Source organism: Apus apus, chromosome 1 (assembly GCF_020740795.1).
Source record: "Apus apus isolate bApuApu2 chromosome 1, bApuApu2.pri.cur, whole genome shotgun sequence".
Lineage (NCBI taxonomy): Eukaryota > Metazoa > Chordata > Aves > Apodiformes > Apodidae > Apus > Apus apus.
Genome location: NC_067282.1, coordinates 156,563,282 through 156,584,048, shown reverse-complemented (window position 1 = coordinate 156,584,048; position 20,767 = coordinate 156,563,282). Strand labels below are relative to the sequence as shown.

At 40.3% G+C, this 20,767-nt stretch overlaps 1 protein-coding gene across 2 annotated transcripts in view; it reads left to right on the top strand.

The window, feature by feature from the left end:
• The window catches only part of SLC17A8 (solute carrier family 17 member 8), a 29,582-nt gene extending 12,534 nt beyond the window's left edge, over positions 1–17,048 (top strand). Inside the window, exons 4-12 of one of the 2 annotated variants that reach the window (XM_051625273.1) lie at positions 5,008–5,122; positions 5,560–5,647; positions 8,504–8,590; positions 9,505–9,644; positions 11,207–11,356; positions 12,540–12,672; positions 13,965–14,075; positions 15,903–16,030; positions 16,649–17,048. In XM_051625273.1, coding sequence (XP_051481233.1) covers positions 5,008–5,122; positions 5,560–5,647; positions 8,504–8,590; positions 9,505–9,644; positions 11,207–11,356; positions 12,540–12,672; positions 13,965–14,075; positions 15,903–16,030; positions 16,649–16,987 — 1,291 coding nt within the window. In that variant the 3' untranslated portion in view covers positions 16,988–17,048. The remainder of the gene's footprint in view (positions 1–5,007; positions 5,123–5,559; positions 5,648–8,503; positions 8,591–9,504; positions 9,645–11,206; positions 11,357–12,539; positions 12,673–13,964; positions 14,076–15,902; positions 16,031–16,648) is intronic. The other variant, XM_051625284.1, reaches the window with a different exon arrangement.
• The last annotated feature ends 3,719 nt before the right edge of the window (positions 17,049–20,767 follow it).

Here is a 20,767-nt window from a genome sequence, read left to right as displayed (position 1 = left end):
CTCCCAGCTTGGTGTCATCAGCAAACTTGCTGAGGGTACATTCTGTACCCTCATCCAGGTCGTTGATGAAGATGTTGAACAACACCGGTCCCAGTACCGACCCCTGAAGGACTCCACTAATCACAGGCCTCCAACTAGATTTTGCCCCATTGACTACAACTCTCTGACTTCTTCCTTTCAACCAGTTCTTGATCCACCTCACTGCCTGATCATCAAACCCATACTTGATCAACTTATCTACAAGGATGCTGTGGGAGACGGTGTCAAATGCTTTACTGAAATCAAGATAGACCACATCCACCGCTCTACCATCATCTATCCACCTAGTAATTTCCTCATAGAAGGCTATGAGGTTAGTCAAACATGACTTACCCTTGGTAAAACCATGTTGACTGCTCTTGATGACCCTAATCTCCTTGATATGTCTAGAGATAGTGCCAAGGACAAGTTGTTCCATCACCTTTCCAGGGATGGAGGTGAGGCTGACCAGCCTATAGTTACCCGGGTCCTCCTTCTTGCCCTTCTTGTAGACTGGAGTGACCTTTGCTATCCCCCAGTCCTCAGGCACCTCTCCTGTTACCCAAGACTTACCGAAGATGATGGAGAGTGGCCTAGCAATGACCTCCGCCAGCTCCCTCAGCACCCTTGGATGCATTCCATCCGGACCCATCGATTTATGGATGTCCAGATTACGCAACTGATCCCTAACCCAATCCTCATCTACCTGGGCAAACTCCTCCTTTATCTTGACTTCTACTGGGGCTATATGAAACTGGCGCTCATGGGGAAAGCCTGCAGGAGTAAAGACAGAGACAAAGAAGGCGTTCAGCACCTCTGCCTTCTTTAAATCCTCTGTCACCAGGGCACCCACCTCATTCAGCAGTGGGCCTATATTGCCTCTGGTATTAGTTTTGTTGGCTATGTATTTGAAAAAGCCCTTTCTATTGTCCTTAACCTGACTTGCAAGGTTAAGTTCCAAGGAGGCCTTAGCTTTCCTAGTTGCCTCCCTACATTCTCTGACAACAGTCCTATATTCCTCCCAAGTAACCAGCCCCTCCTTCCATGATCTATAGATTTTCCTTTTCCATTTGAGTTTGCCCAGAAACCGTGCATACTGTAAATCAATATATTCTGTCAGCTGCCTACTTCCTTAGGTATGGGTTGTGAATTTGCACAGAAAGTTGTATTTCTGTCCCCATGAGACCTTCAGATTCAATCTGATGCTATATTACAATATAAAATTATGGATTTTACTATCATAAGTGATTTTTGGAGCAGAATTTGCTGAGGTACAACAATATCCCAAAGGCTGGGCTCAAAGAGAGTTTCTGTTTGTAGTACTAGGATTCACAGATCTGGCTAACACCATGTTTTTCTTTTATTCCTTGCTTATCCAGCTAGTTTCAGATTGGGTAGATTCAACAGTGATGCTGAGTTTCTGTTTCAGAAGATCTGTTTTCTTTCTAAGACACAGGGCAGGAAACCAGGAGATCTTGTGACAGTCTGTCAATCCACTCTCCCTAGAAAGACAAATATTTTCTTTTGTTCCAGATGCACTCTGGAAATGAGTATATTATTCTATCCTATTATTGACATTATAGACTAAATTACTGACATTATAGACTTAGGTACAGACTCCTTTGTCACTCATTTAAATTCTGCTCAGCACTGTGCAACTTTGAACATACATGGAGGCCCCCACCACAGGCACTTCTCTGTGCAAATGACCACCTGTAATAATGTGGGATTCAAATGGACCTCAGAACAGCTGAAAATGTTGAGTGTCTTACAGTTTTGCACAAAAACAATCTAAGAACAAGTAATTTGCTTTACACATTCATCCAAATTTTGTGTATCTGCATTCCACTCAAAAGTTCATGAACCATTTGGTGACATTGTCCCTTTGACTTGCTGCTTGTCCTCAAACATATACCCAAATGTAATTTCATCATTGTTTGTTGATGACAAGGCTATGTGAAACACAAGGCACCTCCTGATATCCGTTTTCAGTAACAGGGCCATGCTGGGCACAGGAGTCTGTTGCAGAAGGAAGTTTGTTTTGATCCCAAAGGGGCAGCTGGCCAAGGATCATGGTAGCGAGAAGAGAAGAACGCATGAAAGAGCTGAACAAAACTGGGTTATTTTTATTTGTTATGAGGACCAATGTCTTTGGGACAAACAGCAATGAAGTGCTAGAAAGATGCTGCCTCTCTGCAGGAACATTACTCAACCTCTTCAATAGTAGCAGTTGAGTGACTGGTTCTAACTCAGTGTAAATGGTGCGTTTACAACCTAGGCACATTAAGAGATGGTGCTAAATGAAGTAGCAGAAATTGGAAACTGAGTCTTCAGAACCAGCTGTTTGAATAATTAAAAACAATCTCTTTCTTATGGCTTAGTCTTTCAGGTGCTTATTAATTCACATAATTTGCTGTAATTCTCTGAGACTGTCAATAGCATTAGGATAACGGACCTGATATGTCTGTTATTGGAAAGCAAGAAATGTGCAAGCCTCTTTTTTTTCACAGGTCATAATAGAGAGCTAACTAATACTTATTTCTCAGTTAAATGTTTTCTTGACCTTGAAAGATATCTCCTAAATATCAAGATATGATCATATGCTTTGTATTCTAATTCAGATTTTCAGACTGCTTTCCATATAAAGCCATTCCTTTGTCACTTCTCTCTGCCAGTCTAACCAGCCTCTTGCTTTTGTGTTTATCTGTTGAGTGCTTTCTTGTCATTCAGATTATGAGCTGTCAAGGCAGGGACTATTGTTTTTCTCAATGGGTGTACCGAATTTAGATGAAACTGTGCTGATCTCTGACTATAGATTCTTTGAGCTATGACACTACCATTAATCCTACTGGGAATAGTAAAACCAGATTTAAAAAATGAAGTGACATCTATTTCCTGTGAATAACCTTTTAAAAAGAGACTGAAACATAAACAGTTGAAATCTGTATTTAAAAAATAAAAAGAAAAGAATGGCAATGAAAGGTTTTAAAAGTTTATAAATATTTTGAAGTGGAGCATGATAAACAGTTATGCATAATAAGATCTGTGTATGTCTCTGGCAGAAAAAGCAAAAGGGACAGAAATACTCCTCGTCCAAAGCACATGATTTCTTACAAGTGTCTGTCTAATGCCAATTGTATATCAGAAGGAAGCTTGATGTGTTTTTCTGAAATGCCACATGCTTAACAAGACAATTCAAAGCCTGTTAAAAGTCGCTGAATTTGAGTAGTTTGAAAAAGGAACACGAATTGTGGTCCACAAACAGCAGCATACTGCTAGCTACATCAGTGAAGCTGGGAGCTGAAGGCCTTTAACAAAAGGGGCTGCTTAATTCTCAGGGTGTCACCTTGAGTCTGGAGCAAGGCAGGACAGCTTTGGGCTGACCTCCGATATCCGAAGTGCTGGGGTCCCCGGGGCCACCAACTGCTGCAACTTTCTGCTTGCACAACGGAAGATCTCCTACACAAAGGCAGTCCTCAGGGAGCCAGACCCGCTGCTCTGAATGGCAGGCAACACAAAGATGACTGCGAACTACTGGAGATTAGTTGTACTCCATTGAATTTAAATGGTGCTTGACAGTTGTGGAGAACTCCCACTGCCAGTTCTCATATTTTTCAGTGCTGTAACAGGATCCTAGAGAAGATCCTTCAGTGTATCAGCTTCCACAGATGCTGGAGCAATGAGCTGTTGATACTCAGACTGTGCAGGATGCAGCTATTGATCCCCATTTGTTGCACAGAAAGGAAACCTGAAGAAATCTGAGTCAGTTAGATGTGAAGATATATGAAATCTAATGAATCAAGCACAGCTCATTCCCACTGATAGTAGTAATTTCAATGATTATTCCAGCAGTTTATTCCTAGTCTCTTGCTTCCAGTGGTGTTTTTCATGGTGCAGCAGCTTTTGTTTTTAAACAAGCTCCTCAGATGTCCTTTCATGAGCTGGGTACCCAGGAATGCTTTTCCCTTGCACTGCAGCATCAGTGCCTGACAAACCTGCAACCCAAAACATACTTAAAGGACTGTCCTGTAGCCCAGCTGTCTTTCATGTCTAGTGTCGCTGTTGTTCATTATTGTTATAGGGTGTTAAGTGTGCACCACTGAAATATAGGAAAGCCCATGTTTGTGCTGGGAAAAGCTTCCACAGAATGCAGAGAGTGAGGAAAACACAGCTTTGAGTGCTACCCCGAGGCCTCTGAGTAGTCTGGACTTTCAAGGATGCTGTTTGGATCCATTACCCCTACACAGAGGTTTCTGCTGCTCTTTTCTTTAATGGATGCTAACATTTTGGAGGCTGCAAATGATTTCCCAAAGGCACTGGGCCTCAGGTGCACTTAGAGCCATGACTGACTTGTGCGTAGCTGCAGCAAGTGCTCTTCCCAAGCAGGGTAACAACTATGTTTATATCATGTTTTCCACAGAAGCTGTCTTGTCTTATAGAAATGCCCCTTCTATGTCATAGTCACAAAGAACACCTGCAGCTGTGATTTGGAGAAGTGTTGTTGAAAAGAGGTTGATCTTAACAGCCCTGTTACACATTACAGCAGCACCAAGTCACTAGCACATGCCCATGTTCAGACAGGCACTTAAACCAGAATTTATCTGATTCAAGTTAAACTCTATTGATACAACAGAATTTAAGTACTTCCCAGGATAGGAATGCTTCTCTTAGGTCAGGACTCCTATAAACAGCTTAACCTCCTGTCCCAATGCCCATATCTATTCCTCTGACACAAATTAACATTCAGCACCTTTGTTTAAGTATATGTAAAACTTCTGTTCCATTGAGAGGTAAATGGATTGACCACATGGGGATTTATTACCTTTTGCCAATAAGGGGCCTTTACATCTGTTTGGGTTGGTGAGATGGCAGTAGGTAAGATTGTCTCTGAGACTGTACCTGAGAACAACATTGCTTCTGAAAAGCAGACAGTAATTGTATTCCTTTTCATGCTGTTTTTTGTTGTTGTTTTTTTTTTTCTTTCCATAGGGTATTTGGAGCAGCTATCTTCCTAACGTCTACACTGAACATGTTCATCCCTTCTGCAGCAAGAGTGCATTATGGGTGTGTGATGTTTGTGAGGATTCTGCAAGGTCTGGTGGAGGTAGGAGCACTCACCTTTTTGATTCTGTACATCATTTGTTTTTGGACATCTGGTTCTAAAAAGTTGACCATTATATAGTTTTGTTATTCATTATCAGATGACAATCTTTTTATCATACCAATTTATCTTTTTAAGTTTACTTAAAAGGAAAGAAATAGTTTAGGTTTCTGGTGCTGCAGTTCAAGCTATTTGAGTTTCCTTGTGCCATCCACTGCATGTACTAACCAGCATTTTTACCTCAGGACACATTACTGTTTAAGTGGTTCTTCAAATTAGTTTGACATATTCATACTCGAACAGCAAAACTCTCCCAGGCTTCTCTGACCTTTCCTACATCATTCCATGGTGACAAACATCTAGACAGTTTGAACAGTATCAGCAACTGCTTGAAACAGGAATGCAGTGAAAACAAATCACGATGTGTGAATTGTCTGCAGGGCGTCACCTACCCAGCGTGCCACGGGATGTGGAGTAAGTGGGCTCCTCCCCTGGAGAGAAGCAGATTGGCCACCACATCATTCTGTGGTAAGTTGATAGGCTTATACCATTTATGTAACTACATATTCCTATTAGACATGTTTTAATGATTTTAATGATTTAAAATAAAAATGTAAACCTTCTGCCCTTTGCTGTACTTACACACATACCTGTTCAGCTTGTACGCTGAGCTCAGGAGCTGAAGAGTCTTCTTGTTTAATGTGTCACCATTTTCTCGTTTAAAGCCAACCCTCAGAGTGGCTCTCATAGTAAACTAAAATGGGTCTAGAGAAATCATACAAGAGAAATCACACTTCTTTTTTTCTATTAATTTTCTATATCCCTAGGGATTCCATTAATTATGCATACTAAATTGACCCTCCTAAGCAAGTATGCACTTTTCAAAGTTTCTTAAAAGGACTTGAGTACTTCAGGCTGGCTGCTTAGTATACTGCAGTGGAGGTGATACAACTTTCTGCTGCTGGCTGTTCTGCTTCACTCTGTTTTGTGTTATGATCAGCCTTGTACTTTGCTCTCTTATCTGGGTGCCTTTCCAGTGATGACAGCTGGCCTTCTGGAAGATGGCTTGTGGGACATTTCAGAAGAGTTTGGGGATTGTAATCAAGTGTAAAGTTGGGAGAAAGCAAACTCTCTCATTCCATTTAGAATGCTTCTAACCTCTGGCAAGAGCCTTAAACCTTGTTATGATGCAGGGAGCAGGAAGAATACTGAGATTTTACATCTTGTTCTTCAAGAAAGATACTTTTTTGCTCACAGCAACACTAACACAAAAAAAAACAACCAACAAAACAACAAAAAAAAAGGTTTTTGTACTTTTAATTCCATCCTCCAGGTAGCAGGTTTTGCCACAGGTCACTCTGTCTCACCCTTTCTTACCAGAAAATACGACTGTGAGTATCATGCCTGTAAGTATCATTTCACAGGTCTAGTCCAGGAGCTGTCCCTTCCTCCTCTCCTACCTAATGTCTTAATCTTCTCTTGATAACCCTGCAATCATCATTTGGGTATTAATTCCAGGGTAAATGGTGAATGACAATATCTCCCTACCAGCTCCAGGCTGGGTTTGGGTGGATGGTTAAATGTAAGTCATAATACAAATGTACTCTTTCTGCCTTTTTTACCCCTAAAAGTCCAGATATGCAGAGTACAGGGCAGAAATGGTGTAGTTTCTAATGCACTGTGTTGGGAATGAAGGGAAAGGCTTGTTACTTAATTCTGTCATTTTCCTCTAAGATGCCCTCATTATCTATATTTGATGTGTCCCTTCCAATTTATAAGAGGGAAATTGGGACAAGGAGTGGATGTCTAGTAATACTGCAGAAAAATCAGAAATATTAAGACTTCGAAGAGTAGACAGTTGGTAAAAGTGGAAGAGAAAACAACGAAAATAAACACAGCTGGTAGGGTAAAGCCAGCTGAAGATGAATGTCTGTAAGAGAAGATACTGTGTATTTGTATTTTATATTTGTACAGAATGTCTGTAATAGAAAATACAAAATTCAGATTAAAAAGCAGTCTGTCCATCAGCAGTGAAAGGCTAAAGAAAATACGGCACTAAAACACAGAAGAAAAAATACAAGAGGAAAAAAGCAGCTTTTCATATTATGGGAATTTTATTTTTACTTCATATTACTCAAGGATTTAGAGATTATTTAAATGTTTGCATTTTTTGCAGAAGAACAGACCAAAAGGGCAGCCTCTCCACCCTCAATGCTCTCTGCTTGAAATCTTAGCACTGCGTAGAGAAAGATCTGTCCTGCAGCCCAGCACCCATTTCAGTGGCTACAGATCACCCATTTTTGCACTTGAAAGGTGCACAGGAACAACGGAAAAATTAAGAAACCACATGTTACCCAGACTTCTGGTTTCCTTGTCTCTGTTCTTGCCTGGGGCTTTGCTACTGCTGTAGGGAGAATAAATTACACAGAGATGAGGAAGAAGGGTCACTGTGAACCTGTGCATAGAAGTATTGTTAACAAGTAGACCATTAACAAATGTTCATTAATGAGGTAATAATAATTTTTGAGAGTAATACTCTCAAAAACACTAACACCTCATTTCCTAGAATAAATCAAAGCAACACTTCTCACATGTGAATCCAGTGGCGCCATCTTGCACTGAAACCAAATGCTCAGATTGCATGAATTCTCCCTAGGGTCTTGATGAAGATTCCTTTTTAAACACATTTCATTAATCTCTTTTTGCAAGTCACTTGGAAATATATTTAATCAGTATCACATATTTCCCAATCAGAAACCTTGGCACAGACCACTTTTTTATCCTTTTTTTCCCCTGTCAGCTTCTGCCTGTGTATTCCAGCTGTTTGTTCATGTTGCTGATATGGTTAAACAGGCTCAGTGTTGGTCTGAACACCCCCTCCACTAGCAGTGGGGTCATGGGGCTTGAGCCATGACAAGAGCCTCCCAACTGCATTCATATCTGCAGATATCTGCAGTCATCAGGACTTCTGGACATCAAGAAGGCTTCTGAAACTTGGGCCATTAGCTTCTCCAGAGTTTACCTCATACACCATGGGGTTAGCTGGAATTCCCCACTTAAGTGCACACATACAGGTCATGTCTGCATGGTGGTTTGCTATCAGTCTTGGATTTGCAAATCCCATTTACCCACAGGGCATAGCCATTCCAACAGCAAAATAAAACTGGTGATCCCATGCAAGTGAGCACCAGTCCTTCCCACCACCCCAAGGTAAATGCTACAGTTGTCATCCCAGTCCCCATGTTCACAAGAAATCATGGCGCCAATCAGCCAAATGTGACCCTTCAATTCTGCCCAGATGAGCACCTGTCTGGATCATCTGCACTGAAGGCTGGGTGTGCCTATCATAGCTGGCAAGTTTTATTAATCCCTTTTCTCCTCCAGGGTCTTATGCAGGCGCAGTGGTTGCCATGCCACTGGCAGGTGTACTGGTCCAGTACATCGGATGGTCATCAGTCTTCTATATTTATGGTGAGTTGCTTAACACAAAGGAGATTAGCCTGCCAGCTACTGCCAGCTACTGCCAGCAGTTTTGTTAAACCTGTTTAACTAGTATGGATTAAAGTAATTTTGGGGAATGAAGGGGTTGCAAATGGGTGTTCCAATTTATTCTCTAATTATTGTAGCTTCTAAAAACTTTCATTTTGTAATCATTCAATGTAAAATGTTTTAAAATCGTAACGACCAGTTTGCAGCTTCAGTGACAGGGTTGGATGCAGTTGCAAAGGTTGTTCTGTAGCACACTCATGTGGTATCTGTCCTGGAGCACACAGCAACAGTGAATGCTACAGCATATGGTGCTGACGGGGAGCCAAATGCCTCTGAAACCTTCTGCCCTGAGACCTCTGCTCCATGCTGCTCACCCTCCATAAAGCAGTGACACCTTTACAAAGTGATCCCATCACATGGGTACAGCCTCATGGCTAATGGTGGTGCCTCATGCTCCCCCTGCAGCAGGTGGCAGAGCTGGCTTAAACCCAGCCTTGCACATCAAGAACCCAGTTAATACGGGTTCTATCTGGAGACACAGCACACACCAGAAGATCTGCCATTGAAATCTGATCATGAAGTTCTTTTATGTAGATTGTGACCATGTTATGACCAGTCTGCTTTTTCCCTTTCCCAAGTCCCATATAAAACTTTACTTCTGTCTTTTTTTCTGTCCTACATCTATCACGTAATATAAGTGACAAAATGCTGAAATGCTTTGCAAGCAGGCACACAATATACACAGAGTTAGTTATCCTATTCTCTTACTTCCCTGGGAGTATTTGCTACACAGATTTGCTTTAATTTGCTCTTAAAATAACCTTCAAGGCCTGCAGATACTGAAGTGTGGCTTTATTAGTTTTTCAAACTTAGTTTTGCTTTTTCTGCCTCTCCAGGAATGTTTGGGATTGTTTGGTACATGTTCTGGCTCCTTCATGCCTATGAGAGCCCTGCTGCACATCCAACAATAACCAACGAAGAGAAGATATACATAGAAACAAGTATTGGAGAAGGAGCCAGCCTAGCTAGTGCAAGTGTAAGTAGAAAGGGCTTTTCTGGTTATAATTTGTGAGCAAGTTGAATGAGATAAGCATGAGACCAAATGGATGCTATTAGCTGTGTAAGAGCAGCAGAAGTATTTGCTGCTGATATTTAGGGGCTTTTCCTTTTATGAAAATTACAGGATTCAGGCTCATGCAGGTGGACAGGAGGAGCTGAGCTTAAGTCAAAACACATAGTGCTGTTTTAACTCTTGGCTCATAAATCCTGCCCAACCTAGGGAGGTAAAGGACTGGGGAGAGAGGGGAAACAACACTCTCTGATCTCCTGCTCTTGAGTAACTATCATATTCTAAAAAATGTATTAATCAAAATGGCTAAATAAGAAATTGGTTGCAGATGTTAATTATCCAGTTGCCTTTTGAGCTCTTATTGACAATGACTGAAATTCTGAAAACTCAAGAACAGGGTTTCTGCCCTGCTCACTCTCACAGAAGCTCAGCTCCTTGTTTTAAGACTTCTGTTCTCTCTCTGAGAGGATCCTGGAAGATCCTGAGAACTTAAAGCTTAAAGCTATATTCCCATCAAACTTACCTCCATTCCCTTAGGTAACTAATTTTTGCTAGTGCTGAAAACCAAAGCTGTTTCTTGATAAACTGTACCATGTTGGCTTTTACTCTTGAATATTCTGGAACCAAGTAACTCCAGACTCTTTTCTCTACATGTTCTTGCTAGCCTTAATGACAGTATAAAGTACCAGACTCTTCTTTTTGGCATGCCCCTGAATTTTGGTTGAAGTCACTTGGGTCTTGGCTGGAGACACATACTTATTCCAGGTCATGGTATACCCTTCCTGCACAGCGATTCTGCTGCAGAGGAAACTAGTTCCACCATCGTGTGTTCACACACAACTGCAGGTATATGATTGCCTGTAGAATATAACTAATGCTAGAAAAAAAAAAAAAAAGACTGTCAATGGATATTGCCATAGTTACATATTTCAGCTCCTGATTTGAATTCTATTATAATTGAATAGGGCTCTGAATTGTTTTTTGTTGCAGCTGAATGGGGCATTGCAGCATAAATAGAAATGGGAAATGCCAAAAGCGAGTTACAGAAATCAAATCCTCTACCATGGACCTTTTTTGCTGAATGAAATTAATTAGGTTGAAGCAGGCAGCTGCCTGTTCCTCTGCTGCTGCATGTTTCTTAGCTTGAATAATCCTTTTTTTCATAATTCTTTCAGTGGAAAGTCTCAAACTGGGTCATGCCAAAAACTGGGGAATGGCACATGGTTTTCTCTAGTTTTGTTTGATTCTGCTATTGATCCTTTTATCCCAATGGCAGGATTCCAGTGCAATTTTAGTAAGTAGAGTAATAGTAACACAGGAGTCATCTGAAATACCCTAACTGTTCTAAGAAAGTTTCTCTACCAGTTTTTTGCCACTTAACCAGGAAACATCCTTCACTTGCAGTTTAAGTGATTTGCAGTTTAAATTGGATGCAACTATTGGATAGTCCTGGTACTAAAAGATACTTGTCTCTTTATTTTGCCTTCTACTTACTCAAAAATCCTTTCAATATTTTTTTTTCTTCCTAGAAATTCAGTACCCCCTGGAAGAGATTTTTCACTTCAATGCCAGTTTATGCAATCATTGTGGCAAACTTCTGCAGAAGCTGGACCTTCTATTTGCTTCTTATAAGTCAGCCTGCTTACTTTGAAGAAGTCTTTGGATTTGCAATAAGCAAGGTAAATGTCTGAGATGAAGCAGTGACCTTCAGACCTCACCCTAGGAGATGCAGAGTGCTTCAGGACCTCCACACCCTTCTGGAGTCATTACAGTAGATTATTGACGGTAGTTGGGATGACAAACTTCTGGTGATCAGATAGAAATTAAAGCTCGCTAGCATCAAATTGCTAACAAAAGGAAAGGACTGAAAGGCTCTTTAGAGAAGGAGTTAATTAAAAAAAAATATATATAATGAAAACCACCAAGCAAGTAACTAAAAATGCACATTTTGTTTAGTGCTGGCAGTCTAGCATTAATTGCCAGGTAATTTTTTCCCCTTTTTTTTTTTCTCTTCTCTCTTTCTCTTCCTCCTCCCCCCCCATTCTGCTTCTGCCACTTAATTAAAGCCAGTATTGTTACACTTCCTCTTCAGAGCAAGAATGAGGATTTCAGAGTATTCAAATTCAAATATTCTGGAGTATTTGTTCCAGAGAAGCTTTCCCAACTTTCCTTAAAAATCCCAACTTGCTATATTGTAAATTATTTGCAAGTGTCATCCTGCAAAACAATAACAAACAACATCATTATCTCTGTGGTCTGGCAGCACCAGTGTGCTCAGGTTCTGCAACACTGTCCTGGTGGCAATGGCCAAGTGCAGCATGGAGATGACAAGAAGGGGTATTAAGTCAAAATGAGTTTATTTATTCTGAACTGCCTTCCTAAGTACTAGAGTTGGACCACTGTGTACCTCACTAATTAAAAACTAATGTAGAACTGGGGTAATGACTAGGCAGCATCTAATACCCTAGGGAGTATCCTGTAGGCTCTGCTCCCCAGGTACAGCATCCTCCTGAGATCCTCCTCACAAGCCCCAGCAGAGATGGTGGACCAGGACTGAGGTGGGTAACTTCTGGCCATGCCATGTCTCACATAGAGCCATTACTGGGAAAGTCTGCTATTACCTGGTAAAGAGTATCCTGGAGTCTCTGAAGCTCCTGGAAATCCCTAAATATGGGACAAACATAGCTTAAGGTCTCCCAGGCCTTGGTTGCAGGTCTCTAATCATCCCACACAAGGAACCAGGATATAAAGTGTTTGATGGGCAAAAAAAAAGGGGGTGAAGAAGAGGTTTGGTTCCTTTTCTTTCCCCCCTAAATCCTGAGGGAGGACACAAGCAGTAAGCACTCATTTTTCTAATTGCAGGTTGGCCTTTTGTCAGCAGTTCCTCACATGGTCATGACAATCATTGTACCCATTGGAGGGCAGCTAGCTGACTTCTTAAGGAGCAGGAAGATTTTAACCACAACTACTGTAAGGAAGGTCATGAATTGTGGAGGTACTATTGGGTTCTGAAAATATGATATTTAAATTGTGTGCTGAAGTTGATGCAACTACCATAGTTTCATCCATGTTTAATTTTAACAGGAGACAAATTACTCTAAATTGCATTTACAGCTGGTTAATCTGAAGCATTTAATGGAGAGCTGATGTTTGATGTCCTCATGTTATAAATCCTAACTCATGTGAACATGCTTTTAAGGGAGGAGGGCAGAAGCCTGGTTAATAATTAAATAGGCAATAGGGACTGGCCCAGAAGAGTAGTACAATCAAGTAGGCCTCATCCTGCAAACTCATATAGACAAGCTAACTATGTGGTGTCTGAGAGTCCCTTTCCCAGTGGATACAGTCTTGAAATAACTGGCCACGTTCCCATGTGCTAATTACAGCAGAACACACTAGCACGTTTAGGCCAGTGGAAGAGTTGTGTAAAAAAAATGGAAACGCAAGGTATGGACAAACTGACTTTTACTCATCACAAAATAATTTCTTCCAGTTCAGTAGCTGAACTGAAAAATCAATGACATCTAAATGTAGGAATGATTATAAATTATAGAAAAATTTCAAGCCAGATAGCCTGTGGAGTCATTCTCCACTGCAAATTCCTGGCTGTTATCCATTATTTATGGATAGCATAGACTGTGTGAAATAGAGATGCCTGCAGTCAGAGATGCCATGCAGCTTGGCTATGCATCTTCACAAAGGATTCTCAGATTCATTCTATCTTCAGCGTTTTTTTCAGTGTCATTAAAAAATAAACTAAACAGAAGGATTGTAGTCTTACATATTAGGAAATGTTGATTTGCAGTAGTGGCAGACACTGGAAGTTTCCTGCAGTGCTCAGGGATGTCCTATTGTGTTGATGGCACACTTGCATGTAAAATGCTCTTTTGTTCCATTTACCAAGAACATCTCACATCACTACAACCATGAGAAATTGAAGACAATAAGTATTTTCCTCCTTTCCCTATCATGTTTTCGTGCTTGTGAATTTTGCAGCACTTTGCATGGAGTCATTCTCTCATTGTTTCCCTGTGCTGCTCAGTGATTTAACTTCTCTAATTGCCTGGATCATTTAGAGAGCAACAGGGAGAATAAAGTGTATTCCCAAATCATAAATATTAAAATATTTCTGTGAATCCACAAAGCTTCCAAGTATGTTCAAGAATAGTTATCAGATACCAAAGAATTTTGTCTAATTTTAAGTAGCTATTCTGCCTAGACCTTTTCAGTATCTCCATGACCAATAGTAATTTAAATGTAATTTATTCCCATGTGTTTCATTTGAAGGCTTTGGGATGGAAGCAACCTTGCTTTTGGTTGTTGGTTATTCTCATACAAAAGGTGTGGCTATTTCCTTTCTGGTGTTAGCAGTAGGCTTCAGTGGCTTTGCCATTTCAGGTAAGAATCTTATTACTGGTTTTACTTTTTATGATAAAAGTAATGTTGTTATCCCCACTGTTGTTACTGTCATGATTTCTATAATTCCGCTTGCTCTTAATGTGGCTGCTTAAGGAGTATTCTTATTTCTACCCATTTCAAAAATCATTTACCTCAGTATTTATGAGAAGTGTTGCACACATGACATGAAGCTTTGAAAGAATCTTCCCTTTATTGATTCCAATTTACATCAGCTTTGGGCTGTTATTTTCTAATATACTTTTACGGTGTCAGCCACCTATTCTTCTTGTATAAAAAATATCTCTCAAAGGAGAGTGAGGGAACTACTCTGGATGAATATTTTGCTCAAAGGTTATCAGTTGTAACTCTGCTCCCAGCCCTAGCTACCAGTTTCTGCTTTCTTGGTCAGTCCTCTCTCTGTTGTGTCCTATAACCAGCACTCCTCCAGAAGAGCTGTTTCTCACACTTTCATGGGTCTAACCAGTCTCAGAATTACTTTTGTAGTTCTATCAGTACCATGGTTATTAAAAAACCCCTTTTGTTATGGAGATAAAAGGCTATCAGCTAGCAGGCTGCCAAGAAAATGGATGTATTGAGTAAAATTGATGAACAAAGTAACTACTGGTCTCCAGTTGTTTCAGGATTATGCAGATGGGAAGTAGTTTTGCTACTCAGTTGTGAGGGGCTTGCATAGCAGGCTATTTTTAACAATCAATTTTTATTGCAGGATTTTCCCAGTACTCGACTTTTTACTGTACATAATGCCATGGAATCACAGAATTGTCAGATTTGGAAGGGACCTCTAGAGATCATCTAGTCCAACTCCCCTGCTAAAGCAGGATTCCGTAGAGCACATTACTCAGGACTGCATCCAGGCGGGTTTTGAGTATCTCCAGAGAAGGGGACTCCACAAACTCCCTGGGCAGCCTGTTCCAGTGCTCTGTCACCCTCATAGTAAAGAAGACTTTCCTCATGTTTAAATGGAACGTCCTATGTTCCAGCTTGTTCCTGTTGCTCCTCAGCCTGTAACCGGGAACTACTGAAAAAAGTGTGGCTCCATCCTCCTTGCACCCACCCTTTAGATACTTATAGGTGTTAATAAGATCTCTCCTGAGCCTTCTCTTCTCCAGGCTAAAGAGTCCCAGCTCTCTCAGCCTCGTAAGAGAGATGCTCCAGTCCCCCAATCATCTTTGTTGCCCTAACGATGGACTTGGAATCCATCACCCTTTTTTTGTTACTACCCATAGCCCATATGACTAATTTTCAGTAACTAAAGCAAGATAATTACCTGAGCTGAGTTTTACTATTTTTTTTTTATTATTTCTTAATAATAGATGTACCCAGAAGATATGCTATAGTAAGGGTAATTGTTTTTCCTGTTGGCTTATATTCCATTTCTATCATGTTGTTAAACAACCACTTAAAGTACCAGAAAACATGTATTAAAAACCATTCCTACCTAAATAAAAAGATATCAGATATTTGACATGAGGCATTCATTCTTTAATTAAAAATATTTGCTGAGTACAGTGTTTCAATATAAAAAGATGGGAAGCCCAGATACTTTAAAAGAGGCCAAACCCAACATTTTTGTTTACAATATGATCCCAAAAGGTGAGAAAATAAAAGGTGTTTAAAAAAATAATAGAGAGTTGCAACCTATCTTCCATCTTTATCACCAAGAAAACGCTACTCTTCTTTCTGATATATATAATAGAAGGTTTCCTACCTTTTCCAGGCTTCTTCAGATAAAAGGGCTGTTTGAAAGCCCTGTTGGTCTGGTAGTGCAAAGATGTGTAGCTGACCATTGTCTCTCCTTTGTTGTAGGATTCAACGTGAACCACTTGGACATAGCCCCGCGTTACGCCAGCATTCTGATGGGGATCTCCAACGGCGTGGGGACGCTGTCGGGCATGGTGTGCCCACTCATCGTTGGTGCAATGACAAAACATAAGGTAACATTCCTCTGTGTTTTCTAGGAAAAGAATTAGGTAATGCAACAGAAGTTAAACTATTTTGGAGCTTCCTGGGAACTCAATTTCATTATTGATCTCTGCAGCTGTTTTCTGTTCTTGTCTCTATAACATTCACTTTTACAATATCACAGGGGCCAGATTCTAGTTTATTATAAACTCAATATTTGTGTAGGGAGATATTTTATACCACCTGAGGTTGAGACTCTGCAATATCTCCATACTACTGGGTAATGCTTGCAGTACTTGGGTAGCTCCTCTACAACACATCCTTGGTAGGGTTTCTAAGAAATCATTGATCTGCAATAAGATTAACTTAGTTGCTAGAGAAATCCCTGCATTTCCAACTCCATGAATATTCTCTCACATGGAAGAGAGAAACTTCACTGTGAGAAAAAAAAAAATCTCATGTTTTATTTTACTAGTCATTGTTATGGATAAAATAAATCTTCACAATATCTCATAAATTGTTCTCTCTGTAACGCTGGGAATCAAACTGTGATCACAGTCATTGTGCAGTATGTGCTAACTCATGGTGTAATTCAGAGAGTAATCTTGCTTTTTACTGCAAACTTAATGAGACTGGCACCATTCTTTCAGACCCGTGAAGAATGGCAAAATGTTTTTCTGATCGCAGCCCTGGTACATTACAGTGGAGTGATATTCTATGCTATCTTTGCTTCTGGGGAGAAGCAGGAATGGGCTGACCCCGAAAACCTCAGTGAAGAGAAATGCGGCATAATTGATCAGGATGAACTGGCTGAAGAAACAGAGATGAACAATGAAACTTTTGTTAGTCCAAAGAAAACGTACGGTGCTACCAGTCAAAACATTGAGGTACAGAGAAGGGAATGGAGAAAGCAAAAGCAAGTAACTCAAGACATGGAAGAACAGACTTCTTACCATTATGAAAATGGAAATTTTCAAGATTTGTCATAATACTTGAAATTGTAAGGTTTGTATAGCACCTGCTCCCATCCCCTCTTCTGCCTAACTACCCCAAATAATGAAGTATCCATATTTATTTTCTTATTCAATCATGCAGTATCTGTCCATGTGGCTAGATGCAAGGGGTGGTATTTCCTTCTAATAGTATGGAAGAGATCTAACAACTATGGGACTGGGAGAGGTGATACAAAATCCTCACTCAGCCATTGTATCCTGCTCCTGTTAGGAGATGACCAGCCCTGGCAGAGCTCCTCCCTGGTACAAGCCTATGGCTGTAGGAGTAAAGAGTGTCCTCATCTCATCTAAACAGAGAAAGGACAAGGTCACATGGTGGATCCACAGTTATATATTTAATTACTGGGGCTCCAGTGGCATAAAAACCTGCCCTGAGTGGCCTTGTTTGCCTGTTTAGGATTCCTGTAGGTTGTCATTTGAGCTGCTTAACCCAATGCCAAACTACAAACTCATGCTGAAAGAAAAACAGATTTATGGCAGTAGTCTGTATTTTATTACTAATGGTCACTCAACAACAGGAAGAGGAACACGTAGCAGAGATGGCGTGGTATTGCTTCCACAGTTCCTTCAAATGTATTGATGGTCTGCTTTATATGCACAGCCCACAGAGTCTGGATAAGGCAATAAAATGGATACTTGTGAGATTCCTCCCTCTTCAAAGATTTTGTGCTGGCATGAAATAATTTTGAATACAAAATCATCGTTAGTGATGCAATATTATTAATCCTTATAAAAGGAAATCTTAGTCCTGTTGGGATTAGATTCCTCACGCAATTCCTTATTGTGAAGTAATTTAAATATATTTTTCTAGTATTATACTGATAGAGTTCCTGGCCTCAACCCCCAACAGTCCTCATTTAGGTGAATGAGCTTACACAAGTAAAGTCTTTAGTTCTGGATCTGTAACTCTTCAATACCTCAGTTTTGCTGTTGCTGCAAATGAAGTACTGAACCATTTGGGAATTAACAGAGTATCTATGTCCAAAAGTAATTATCTTTTGCCATTGGTATATGTTTGACAGTATAAAGTGGCTTTAGCCTTTTTCTACCATTTTTAGAACAAGCCAGTGGAGCATGCTGTATGATCTGAAGCAGTTGCAACTCAGAGACTCATTGTGACATTAATACTCATTTCAGAATGAAGTATTTCAGTAAGCTGTGATTTAATTTGTCTTTCATCATGATTACTGCCTCATTAAACTCAAGTGAAAGCTATCTTGTCTAGCCTATGATATTCTTTGTGATGTTTCTTTATTATTGTTCTCATGTTCCATGTATAGCCGCTGTGATGCACATGAGATTTGAAAATTTCTGACACGCATTTTGTTATTTTCTTTAAGTGTTTGAATACCATGAGTGGAATTACACTTGTATATTCATTTGAATTTATGGATGATTTATCTTCTGTACAAATGTAATTAAACAGGGAGACCAGTAAGTTAGCTGATTTGCTTTTCATGTTCCTTTTCTACCCAGCAAAATCCAACCTACAACTAAATATGGATAAAGAGTAAAGTAGAGGTGAATTGATGTATACCTAATTTGACTACAGGGAATACTTTTTAATTGGTATGAGGAGACAGTTTAATGACAGAGATATTGTTATGGTACAGCTGAATCCTACCTTGACACAATGAACTTTATTAATAAGCCACTCCAAAAAAACTTTATTGCTTAATTCTCTTAGGAAAGAAAATAATACATTTATTTCAAAATTCTGCACTTTAGACTACAGTTGCTTATTTCACTACTGACATTTAGAACAGATATAAGAAAATATCTTCTCTCTTGCAGGTTGTAGTCAACATTTGGAGATTTAGGTGGCAGGACTTTGCTGTCAAATTTTTTCCACAACTTACAAAAGAAGGGGGGCCACTGCTTTGCATGTGCGCAAATGAAACATCTTCCTCCCTCTCCAATCTCCTAGCATGCATGTAGTTACTGTAGGAACTCTTAATAGGGAAAATAATTATATGAAAGGATTTAATATAAGAATCTGGAAGTATAATCAGGCAGAGAGGAAAGAGAAGGCCAGACAATAGACTATTCTAGAAACAGTAAGGCTAGCGGGTTGGGGCAATCCCAAGCACAAATAAAGGCAGAGAATAAACTGAGAACAGCCTTGATGAGAAGGACCTTGGGCTGTTGATTGATGAAAATTCCAGCATGAGCTGGCAACCTGCATTCACGGCCCAGAAAGCGAACTGTATCCTGGGCTGCATCAAAAGAAACGTAGCCAGCAGGTTGAGGGAAGTGATTCTGCCCCTCTACTCCACCCTCATGAGACCCCACCTGGAGTACTGTGTCCAGGTCTGGAGCCCCCAATGCAAGAAGGATATAGAGCTATTGGAATGAGTCCAGAGGAAGGCCATAAAAGTGGTCAGAAGGCTGGAGCACCTCTTCAGTGAAAAGAGGGTAACAGAGTTGGGGTTGTGCAGCCTGGAGAAGAGAAGGCTCTGGGGAGACCTTATAGCAGCCTTCCAGTACCTGAAGGGACTACAGGAAAGCTGGGGAGGGGCTTTTTACAAGGGCATGTAGTGATAGAATGAGGGGGAAGAGTTTTAAGCTGAAAGAGGGTAGATTTAGAGTAGATATTAGGAAGAAATTCTTGACTGTGAGGGTGGTGAGACACTGGCATAGAGATGCTGTGGATGCCCCCACCCTGGGAGTGTTTAATGCCAGGTTGGATGGGGCTCTGAGCAACCTTATCCAGTGGGAGGTGTCCCTGCCCTTGCAGGGGGTTTGGAACTAGATGATCTTTAAGATCCTTTCCAACCCGAACCATTCTATGCTTCTATAATGTTTTCTGCGAAGAAGCATAATTTTTCCTGTAATGATGAAGGGTAACTTTCCAGTCTCGCTGGAACACAAAGCGAGTGAATGTTGTTGTTATGACAAAGAACTACAAACATTCATGGCCAGCCAGCACTTCAGAGCTTGGTTGCCTTTCTGGTGAAGGTAGCTGCAATTTCTGACTGTTACAGAGATTTGCCACGGGCTGTCACAAGTGATGTGTGGTACGGTAAGGAGCTCAGTTTAGCAGGATTGTTTTGTATCTGCAGACTACACTGATTTAGTTCAATGGAAGTCTGGCTTCAGTGCACATTTGATCATTATATAAAGTCCTGAAATATAAGGTTGAAAAACATTTGGACAAACTTTCACATTTAAGTAAGCACTTTCATTCTTTTCTAAATTTAAGTGCTTCCAGAGGCAGAATCTCATCTCTGACAAGATGACATTACCCATAGACCACAATGCTGTTCCAGGCAATGACATTCAGATGTTCGAACTGGTTTTCTCCCTTACATTTGCATCTATTCAGAATTGTTCAGGTGCATTGCAAGAAGTGTAAACATTAGCACTGGTTGGAAGTAACTTTTCTTTCCTGGAGATCTTGGTTACTTAATCAACTCTTTGATCTACACAGTGGCTTCCACAATACTACATGACCAAGAATAAAACCAACTTGTTAGGATCAAAGACGCTTTGTAACTCCAGTTTTGCTGCATGTCTTTATCTGCAATCTGCTCCAAAAACCTTCTCTTGTGGCATCTGCACAGTCACTGAGAGTGTTTCTGCTAGAACTGGCTTTTAAAAATAGAGTTTGGAACATTTAAACAATCAGGCAAACAGTTGGCATATCCCAACCTGACTCCAAAAAATCAAGCCTCTAATGCTAATGTCTGTGAATAACTCAGATGATATTTTCTAAGGAGAAATATTAGCTTGATTAAACTTCATTTATTGCATTCT